The 10,914-nt window shown below is 37.6% G+C and overlaps 1 protein-coding gene across 4 annotated transcripts; it reads right to left on the bottom strand.

Moving 5' to 3' along the window:
* Window positions 1-489: 489 nt before the first annotated feature.
* LOC138695349 (uncharacterized) lies at window positions 490-9,632 on the bottom strand. Of its 4 annotated transcripts, none has more exons than XM_069819768.1 (4): window positions 9,500-9,587; window positions 8,583-8,963; window positions 6,945-7,082; window positions 490-665 (listed from the first exon to the last, which is right to left on the bottom strand). In XM_069819768.1, the coding sequence occupies exons 3-4, from the start codon at window positions 7,074-7,076 to the stop codon at window positions 546-548; spliced, it is 252 nt and encodes an 83-aa protein (XP_069675869.1). In that variant the 5' UTR covers window positions 7,077-7,082; window positions 8,583-8,963; window positions 9,500-9,587; the 3' UTR covers window positions 490-545. The 4 variants fall into 4 exon arrangements, with proteins under 4 accessions (XP_069675869.1, XP_069675871.1, XP_069675868.1 ...); XM_069819770.1 differs by having other exon boundaries at window positions 8,583-8,621; window positions 9,500-9,542; XM_069819767.1 differs by lacking the exons at window positions 8,583-8,963; window positions 9,500-9,587 and adding an exon at window positions 9,594-9,632.
* Between the last annotated feature and the right edge of the window lie 1,282 nt (window positions 9,633-10,914).

Raw genomic sequence — 10,914 nt, forward strand, 5'->3', positions numbered from 1 at the left:
GGCAACGTCGTGTGTGGTGCCAGTTCCAACTGCCTGAGGGATGCGGGGAATGGAAGGAAGGGATTTGAAAAATATATTTTACGGAACTGACCAAAGTTACTTGTTTGCTTGCGGGAGCTTTTTAAGGGATGCGATCAACGAGTTAGAAGTATAGCTGCAGGTGTGAGACTATTATTCGTTCACGCTTCTGACAAACCGTCCTCAACAGCTGAACAGGACTATATGGATACGACACATGCCTTCTTTCTTCCAGTCTTTTGTTATTTTTTTTAATTTTATTTTGTTTCCCTTTAACTGTTTTACATTCTCTCCCTTCCCCACTTCCTTCTTTCGCTTTATGTTTAGCTGTTGTTCGTTTGTTTCCCTTAATCTCCTTTCTGTGAAAGCATTCCATTTCATTTCCATTGTCTTACAGCATTCTTCCCTTCCTTCGTTTAAGGATTTTATTTGTTCCAGGCTGCAGGTTGCGTAAAGGCAATTAAACCAGTCGGAGAAATAAAACACGATTTATCTGCATTTCTTTAATCGTCCATTACAATGAGGCGCTACACCGTCTCCGCCACGCGTGAGGTGCGGTCTGCCATTTGCTCCATGACGTGTCTGCCCATGGCCATCATAGACAGCAACAGGTGGCCAGGAGGAGGCGGCAATGCCCCAGACTGGATCTGTCACAGGAAAGTACACAAAGTGTTTCAAATCAAGCGTTCCTTGTACAAACTCCTTCATTACCTTAAAATTTAACAACCACGATTTATTTTCCCTTTTTTTCAACAGCTCGATAAACATCTAATATTATTAGAAAGCCCAATGATCGTTTACCTCGAAGCTGGTTTAAATCTCCTTCCTTCCACTCCCAAGGCAGAAAAAGAAATTCGAATGTGAAACACACTGAATAGTATTCAAGACACGGGAGGAGCAAGGAACTGGGTTCAGTCCTAACACTGCTGGAAACTATACAATATGTTAGCACAGTTCTTAGACCAACAATCTCGGAGTACTTAATACATTTTGTCTGAGATCGTGCGTATTTGCTTGGTTTCCGCGCAAAACCAATCCGCGGAAAGTCTAAAATTCCACATTCAGTATTCGCAACCTAACACACATAACAATTTCCCTCTTCTCACCGCTTAAGTGACATATTGATTTTACTGCTTTAGGCTTTTAACATATTATTTTTAGAGGCGTTCAATATAGTAATAATTATAAATTGGAAACTTACCATTGCAATTTCACCTAAATTGCACTGTTAATTATTGTTTTTAAATATTTGCAAAAATTAAGTAAACTCTACAACTCCACTAAAGTTACTGCATTCGTGATGCAAGTAACATTAAGGATGCCGTGAAAAAATCAACAAGATTCCAGACTCATCATAGACCGGGGGAAAAAAAGACAGACGTGGCCTGCTGGAGTATAGTAAACACAGAAAATATTTTAAAGCAACAATGTTGAAGCTAGATATTTTTGTTTTGCAAATTTGCCGTCATTGAACAGAAACCAAGATGGAGATTTCATTGCAACTAATTAGAAATTCCTCTTTCAGGTATGTAATAAACGATCTTCGCACAAAATAATGTACGATACACGAGCGGTATGTTTTCTTTCAATTCTCGGAAATTAAAAAGGCTCAACTACGTTTCGCTTTTTCGAAGTTTTCCTCGAACATGAAAACTTCAACATACCGCTCTTGTAACGCATATTACTATTATTGAAAATTCTCTAAACAATTTGGTTTTATGTTATGGCTGTAGTACAAAACAATTAGCAATCTGCACATTCAGTCCATTCCAGTATTTAAACTTTTTCCTTTGTTCTCCGAGCCCAAACGACGTTAAAATTTTCCCCATTGTGGGAAAATTTCCATCTGTCAACACTAGAAACACGTACGCAAATTAAAATGGAAATAAGACTGCAAACATAAAAAAATGAGTGTCAGTCCATTCCCGCCACGCAATCAGCTCATCGCTGCTAACAGGCTGGGCTGTACGTGCCAATGCCTGCCTGCCTCGCTCTGACGTTGAAGCGGATCTCGATGACTCAGGGAACTGAGAAACGGAAATCGTCACCAGAAAATGGTATTACGTAGGCTGGAGTGGAACACGCGACATGGAATATGGCGGAACCAGTTTTTCAGGTGCGTGCAGTTGGCATGCAACTCATTCCACAATGAGTTGCAGTGCTTCAGGGATGGCCCCATCATGAGGACCGTACTTTGTTCCAGGAGAGTACAAAATTAAGCATTATTGAAGGTTTTACGGTAGCAGACAACGCGCGTGCCTCTAGCAAGCCAAGTATTTGACTGAGTGCTCACACAACTCTTTGTTGATAAAGTTAGGCGGAACAAAAGATGGACCACCTTAGTAATTACATTAATATTTACAGTTTAAATTATGCACACTAGAATATGATAGTGTAAATAGTGAAAATAGCGTAGGCCCACATTGACCGAACATTAGTTGCACACATACTATGTGCATTATAATGCAAGTATTTTAGTTCATAATATCGTACTTACTTTGTAAATAGTGTATTGTAGTGTAAACAATGTTTGATCAATGTACATAGTTTATGATACTGCAAATACCTTACTCTAGTGTAGATGGTGTAGAGCTCTGTCAGACATTGACTACTTTGAAAAGTGGATTATCAACAGACTGCTTTTCGTACCGCACAATATAATTCTTCTTGAAATAATTATAACTTTCGGAGAATATGATTTTTATGTTTGATTATCAATTCTCTCCATTATGTTAATCATTCCTTTGACCAAAATTAACTATGTTATTAATTTAACACTGAACTTGTTTAAATCTTAGAATTACATGTAACTAAACACATCTACATTTGACTCACCATTATTATTATTATTATTATTATTATTATTATTATTATTATTATTATTCCATTGTTTTCTGTGTTGCTGTTATTTATATTTGCATTGTATTTTATACTGGTTGAGTGGCAGAGAAGGCCTTATGGACTTAACTACTCTACCAGTAAAAATAAATCATTTAAATAAGTGAACAAATAATTCAAACTGTAGGAAAGGTCATCATAGTATGAGTCTGGAATACATTGTGAACTGTCTGAACGTGAACTGCAACACAAACAAGATGCAAGCGTTCTTTGATAGTACCTGTGGCACGCGTCAAACATGACGTCACATCAATATAGTCTATGAACAACTAACCTATCTCTGTACGACCTGGGAAAGATTACGGTCTCTAGTCAATCGTCTAAAATTGTATTATATAAAAAGCATTCAAATAGTTTATTTGCACCAACGACTCCAGAAAACAAGCTGGAGCGAATATTGAGGAAGAAAAGTAATCTTACGTACGCACCAGTCTTTTCTCCAAAGAATTGGAAAGAATGTAGTGACGTTGAAGGACATCATTTCGAGCATTCATTTAAAAACTAAAATTCAATATTACCGTTTTTGTTTTTTAATAAACATTTAGATGCTTATACAATTTTGTGTTTCCTTCGTAGCTTTTGATTTTCGTTTTGTTTCCGTAATTGCAGCAAAATCTATTTTACTCTAAAAGTGATAATAGAAAAACAAAGAGAGTTTAATAAAGAGAAACATTTGCCTCATCGATTTTAATAAGGCTTTTGATAAAGTTACAGAAAAATTGTATTTAAAATCCTGAAAGATTATGTTCCAAACTAAATAATAAATGCAACCTATAATTTATATTATGAAAATTATATTTCAGTATGTACTAAACAATCAAACTGAGAGGAAATTAATTCAGCTGTATTTTGAGGAACAACAATGGGTTAAATATTTTTAGTTCGCCGCACTAGCATCACGACAGACGAATACAGTAGGCTCACGTGTTTGTACTTCACAAGCTCAAGTGTAAGCACAATACTGAGGAGTAAATGTAGGCTTTTCGTCATTATAAAGGCAGATTAATAAGTTTAGAAGTCAATAGCTTTATTTATTTATTTACTTATTTACTTATTTATTTATTTATTTATTTGTTTGTTTATTTATTTATTTATTTATTTATTTATTTATTTATTTATTTATTTATTTATTTATTTATTTATTTATTTATTTATTTGTTTATTTATTTGTTTGTTTGTTTGTTTGTTTGTTTGTTTGTTTGTTTGTTTGTTTGTTTGTTTGTTTGTTTGTTTGTTTGTTTGTTTGTTTGTTTGTTTGTTTGTTTGTTTGTTTGTTTGTTTGTTTGTTTGTTTGTTTGTTTGTTTGTTTGTTTGTTTGTTTGTTTGTTTGTTTGTTTGTTTGTTTGTTTGTTTGTTTGTTTGTTTGTTTGTTTGTTTGTTTGTTTGTTTGTTTGTTTGTTTGTTTGTTTGTTTGTTTGTTTGTTTGTTTGTTTGTTTGTTTGTTTGTTTGTTTGTTTGTTTGTTTGTTTGTTTGTTTGTTTATTTATTTATTTATTTATTTATTTATTTATTTATTTATTTGTTTATTTATTTATTTATTTAATCTAATGTTACAGACAAACTGAATATTTGTCGCCTGGCTACCCAATACAATGATTTGATCTTGTTCAGTATTCCTGAAGTGAAATATCATATAGGAAAAAACGGCAACTTAGTAATTTTGACATAATTCACACATCACTCAGAAGGTGAAAGACTCATTGTTAATTTTTTTTAATCATCGTCATATTTGATAAAATGTTGTTATTATTATAATTTTACAAGTTGAATAGTGTAGTCAATTAATAACTTCAGTGTTTAAAATAATGGAATTAATTAAGCAATGTAAAATCCTGACAGATTTTCGGCTGTCGGCTGACAATAGTATATTTTCCGGCTTTAAAAAATTGAAATCTGCCAGGATCAGCCTCAAATCTACTGAGTTGGCTACACTGAATGTATTGTTAAAATCGGGCGCTCACAGTTCGCGGGCGTAGTTGTTCCAAGTTTTGTCATTATTAGTCCTGAGGGCCACTAGGTAGCAGCACGCGCACGCAGTGAGTAAAGAACAGGAACTGTCTCAGCTGATGATCGAACAGTGATCACTGTTTAAAGAGCTGTTTAATCACAGGTGTCATCGTGATTGTTCGATCACTGTGATGAAATCACAGGTCAATCATTTTCTGCTCATCACTATAGTCTCGTCGCTCTTATTTCCGGCAGCCAATCACGTTGCAGGTCGGCTACATTTAAACGTGTGCGTCTTGTGATTCGCTCCTGATGACGTTATACATTTCCCAAGGCTCGATGAATACTTAATATAATCGCCCGCCATTTTGGCTCTTTCGTTGGCGTTCGCAGAAAGCACACGAGAACGTTATTTGCCGCTCAATTATTTGCTGAATTACAGTGCGTTTGATTTATTATCATAGGAGCTACGACATCATAATGTCTAACGATGCGGCAAATAGATCCCTCATCCGGTAGCTCGGCAACTAAAGAACAAATTGGCGAACGATACTGCCTACGTAGACTTTTTTATTTTAGTAGGTTATTTTACGACGCTGTATCAACATCTCGGGTTATTTAGCGTCTGAATGAGATGAAGGTGATAATGCCGGTGAAATGAGTCCGGGGTCCAGCACCGAAAGTTACTCTGCATTACGTAGACTTTATAGAGCCTTCACTTTCTATGACGTAAGCAAAGAGGAAGAGTCAAGCCGGGAATAACAGCGTCGCGACTATAGTTGCAGTGTATTCAGGACTGAAGAGAGGACGGGCCTGCAAACGTCTGCTTCTACAAAACAAGTTGATTATACATTATACAACAATGTGACTTGATGCAAGGCAGGTACGCTCAACCGTGCAGGAAGCCAACGAGAGTAAAACAACGTCACACTGCTCACGCTCAGTAAACGCGCATGCGCATGAACCAGACAGTTTTCAACTTTACTCTGGATTTGTTTCTGCAACAGTTTCTAACCGTCATGAGCATGCGCACATCGACTTGACTGTTCGTGCAGCGATAACTTCAAACTCTGGTTAGTTGCTGGCGTTCTTGCAGCATATCAAACCGTCACCAAACCATTTCCTGAAGGTCACAAAAATTTGCGAATCATGCGCAAACCAATCTGAAATCACAGCGACGCATGCGCAGTAAGATAGTTGTGCTTTACTTTCATCCACTGCACTGGCACACACGTACTGTTTGCAATAACATTTTATGTTTTCAAGCTCGTCTTCATTTGGTTGTTAAAATATGCTGTCAAGTTTAATTACATCTGCAATGTACGAGATTAGTGCATGAGCGTTCGTGCAGGGATGGTTTGAAATTAATTTCAAGCCGATCACCGCTAATCATGCGCGATATTTGAGGTTGGAATAGTTTGCAAGCAATGGAAGAACCTGCTAAGTCACATTTTACTGTTTTTACAGGAGAGCAAGTTTAATGTTTCAAGGTCCATTACATTCTATTGTATCTGAGTTATCATTCTTCAAATATATCTGGTTTAATCAAGTTTTTACTCTTTACAATTAACCCACTGAAACCTCTACTGCCTGAGGTATTTCATGGCATCCAAACAAAAAATTGATAATTTTGGACTTAACAGGTTTTTCCCCTGGACCCTATTATCAAACTCGCTGCAGAAACAAACCTTACAGCTGCGGAATGTCTTGCTTGTCGGGCCCTTGCAAGTTTGCTGAGTGCTATGCTGTGGAACGACAGGCTCTAGCACTATACAAACTGAAGAAGGAACCACATTCACTATCATGTAGCATTTCCATCGTTCATCTGTCCATATCTCTACAACCCATGAAGGGCCAGCAACCAGTACAGAAGTAATGTGTGATCCCCCCAGTCATTATAGCTGGTTTTCGAAACCGGATTTCGTTAACTATAGTAACTCCCCAAATTCATCACGATGCTGGGTGGACACCACTCCCATACACTAGCCGAAATATCATGAAAAAATTCCTTCCCTATGTGGGCTCGAACCAGCGCAAATTCGTAACAAGTCCTAGGCGGGACAGGAAGCGCAGACCCTGACCTGCGAGGAGCTGCCAGGCGACGGCGACGACGTGTGGGCGTCAGCAGGCAGTGGCGGCAACGGTGGTGGAATCGGAGCTACCGGCGGGGGAGGGGCTTCGTCCCCTAGAGCTCCGACCGCCATCAGCATCATCACGATCTGAGAAAACAAAGCGAGGTGAACACCCTGCACCAGCCCCGAGCACCAGGAGCAGTCAAAAAGCAAGCGACGAGGTCTGGCTCATCACGGCGATGCAAACATGGCCGGGCAACCAATAAAACGCTATGATGAAAGTAGAAAAATAATTAATAGGGCAGGCCAATGTGAATGCAGTGACATGAAACAATTCCATTCAGAATCGTAGTAGTGGTGGTGGTGGTGGTGGTTGTTCATTTAACGACGCTTACAACTTCAGCGGCTATCAAACGTAGAAATTAAACGTGAGATACGAATTTTGCCTGGAAATCTGTATTGTCGGACCATCGGATCTGTGCCCCCGTAAGATATGCGAACTGAACCCTAATTCTTTCTCAGCCTCGGTAATTCATTTCTCTCCCTGCATTCCTATCTCTCTCTTTTCTAGCTCTCTCCCTTTCTCTCCCCCACTATTCACAATTTTGAGCCTTCTTCCAGGACAGTTTATTTGCACTTGCAGTCCAGTGTTGTCAACTCAACATGAATACTGTAGCACGGAGTCACAGTCTAATATGTATTAGACTGTGACGGAGTGGTGAAAAATATTATTAAGCAAACAGGTCATCTCTTTCCTATAAATAAGGCAACGATAAAAGCAGCTGCGATCACAGGTGAGGCTTATTTTATTTCAATTGATTACGTATTAAAATTACTTACTTATCTAATACATGTTATATAATTTATATAGGCAGGTCATAGCGCCTAATAAAGAAAATCAGGAGAGAGAGAGAGAGAGAGAGAGAGAGAGAGAGAGAGAGAGAGGGAGAGAGAGGGAGAGAGTCTGTGGAGGAGATGAAAAGTTAGAATCACCAGGGAAGAACAGGCCAAGAGAACCTTTAATTCTTGTAGATCATATGAACCGATGTATATTTTAAGAAAAAAGATACAACAATGTAATACCTTGCAGAAAGAAATTCCGATATTGAAGAAATTACTGAAGGTTGCGAGAGAAGCAATAATTTCCAAGGTTGGAGAGAAACGCTACGGAAAGTGATTCGAGACATGCGATTTAGGTTTTAAAAATGTAGAAATACAAGATGTATTTTGATTGAAAGAAATATTGTAGCATGGAGGACCAGTTATTTATGACAACGTTTGACGGAAGTTTGGCAACATCCCTATTCGGCAAGGTTCGTGGCCTGCTGTTCAACGTGGTGGAGGAAAGCGGGTGGAATGGAGTGAGTACAGGCGTTAACTTTACCAAGAACGACGACAGCACTGAAGGGGCACAGATCCGATGGTCCGACAATATCAGGCACGACACCATGCGTTGTCGCACTAATCTCAGCTTCAGCAGACTGCGCTCTACCGCCGAGCGTTTGAGAGCCAAGAAGTCTGAGATCATGAGCGCATTACTACAGGCTGCGTACTGATCGGTACCAGAACAAGAAGAAGAAGATTTTAATGTGAAATTTGTTTCCGAATATGCTTATGATTTTGCACTCAACTTGCTTTCTGACTTACCCTCGGTCTGCCAGACGACAGGCGGATGGCTCTGTACAGCTGTTCAGAATTCCAAGATCACGATAAGCTTAGTCTAGATGATGAGCAGGCTTCGAGACTTGGGACCCAATAGAGCTTCAGTGAAATGCGCATGACGGCGTACTGAGTATAGTGGTAAAGCGTACAGTGGGTGGGGGTACTGTAGAATGAATGCCAACAAATACGCAAAGGAAAACGCTCTGGATTTCAAGGTTCTGACGAATAATTTGGTATTCATACAAACTGTGTCTGAAACTATTACACGGTTAGAAGAGTCAGAGCAAGAGATGCTGGAAGCCCTCAAATTAATTTAGAAAATGATGCAGAGAATTAATGAGACATCAAGTACACCGGGTACTGAACCTGTAAAACAGAAGTGGAAATCAATTTTATGTAAAAATAACGGATATGGAACATTGTGTAACATATACAGCAAATTAGTGGACATAGAGTCACCCGAGAATAAAGGACTGTCTCTTAGAGACTGCAATGATGTTACGTTTTTTCGTTTTGCTCCCATCACGTCATGCGACGTAGAGCGCAGCTTTCTACAGTACAAACTTTGGTAGACAACCGAAAAAGATTTACGTTTGAGACACTGAAAATGTATCTTGTAGTACATTGCAATTCGGTACTGTAACTGCACTTCCTAAAGACGACCAATAGGATAAATTAAGAAATTAAAATTGCTACATGTTTATTTCCACCATTAACACTGTGTATAATTAAACACAAATGCTTATAAAAGACAGGAGAATAAATGCTTTTCACATTCGTTTGACATTGTCATTGTGTAATGTATATTTACTTTCAGAATGTACATATGTGTGTGTGTTTCTCCATACTACCGTACTCTACTCTAAATAGCAACGTTGTTACCTCAACACATCTCTACCTACCTGGAGCGAGTCAACAACCTATAGTGCATGCACAGTAAACTTATTGTATCGGGTCCCAAGTCTCGAAGCCTGCTGATGAGTTACGAGAACAAACCGTGAGGTGGCGCATCTCCGTGCAATTCTGTACCGCGCTGCCTGCTCACCCTTTTATAGTGTGGACGGGACCAACATGGGCCTTGGGAGTAATTGACGTTCGCGATCTGCGCGTCATGGAGGAGGATCAGCCCTGCCTCGTAATGAGCACTGATGTCCCCCGCACAAGGACGAATCTGAGATGCCGCACATCCTTTTCCACATTTTCCTCAGACTGTATACTATTGCAATTCCAAGTGATAAATATCCTCTGCTCGCGTCGAGGTTTGCTTGAGTAACAACTCCACTACGAAATAAGATACAGCAGCGCACATTTCTCTCTGTACCTCGTCAACTTTTAAAGATATCAATTTGGAAATTTTAACACAGTTTAAGGGAACTCCGATAACCTGTAAATTTTAATATTCTAGTAAACATATAAACCTAAGCTGTTGATAAAGCGTCGTAAAATAAACCTAGTAAAAAAAAAAGAAAGTAAACATATATGAAGTGTTTTTGAAACAAATTGTGAAGGTATAAGTTCCAATTCTTCTCATAGGCAATTGCAAGGATTTTAATGATATTTTTACAGCCTACACAAATCATTTAATATTGGTAGGCCTAGCTAATATCGTTGTTCTATGTTAGTCTGGGAATGAGATAAGATTTTTTTCTTCATGGTAATTCGAAAAATTACACTAATTACATTAATTTTCTAATTTCAGACAGAAAAACTACAATCATTTTTAGACATTAGTCTGTGGAAGGAGATATGATGTTTTGGCAATTTCAAAAATTACACTAATTACATTAATTTTCAAATTTCAAAAAGAAAAACTACAATCATTTTTAGACATTAGTCTGTGGAAGGAGATATGATGTTTTGGTAATTTCAAAAATTACACCAATTACATTAATTTTCAAATTTCAAAAAGAAAAACTACAATTATTTTTCGACATTAGTCTGTGGAAGGATATATGATGTTTTGGTAATTTCAAAAATTACACTAATTACATTAATTTTCAATTTTCAAAAAGAAAAACTACAATTATTTTTAGACATTAGTCTGTGGAAGGAGATATGATGTTTTGGCGTTTTCAAAAATTACACCAATTGCATTAATTTTCAAATTTCAAAAAGGAAAACTATAATCATTTTCCGATGTTAGTCTATGAAGGAGATATGATATTTGGTAATTTCAAAAATTACATTAATTACATTAATTAATAATATTTGAAAGCTGTATGGAAGAAGAAAAACTTCATTCAAATACTTCCACTAGTTTATGAGTAAAATTGGCACATATCTTTTTTCACATTTTTCTTCTTCAAAAATATTTACT

This window comes from Periplaneta americana, chromosome 2 (assembly GCF_040183065.1).
Source record: "Periplaneta americana isolate PAMFEO1 chromosome 2, P.americana_PAMFEO1_priV1, whole genome shotgun sequence".
NCBI lineage: Eukaryota > Metazoa > Arthropoda > Insecta > Blattodea > Blattidae > Periplaneta > Periplaneta americana.

Bases quoted from the DNA above. Each gene is read 5' to 3' on its own strand.
- LOC138695349 (XM_069819767.1), bottom strand. The intron at 666-6,944 runs GTCAGGGTCTGC...TTCCTGTGACAG, and splicing joins CGCCTGGCAGCTCCTCGCAG to ATCCAGTCTGGGGCATTGCC.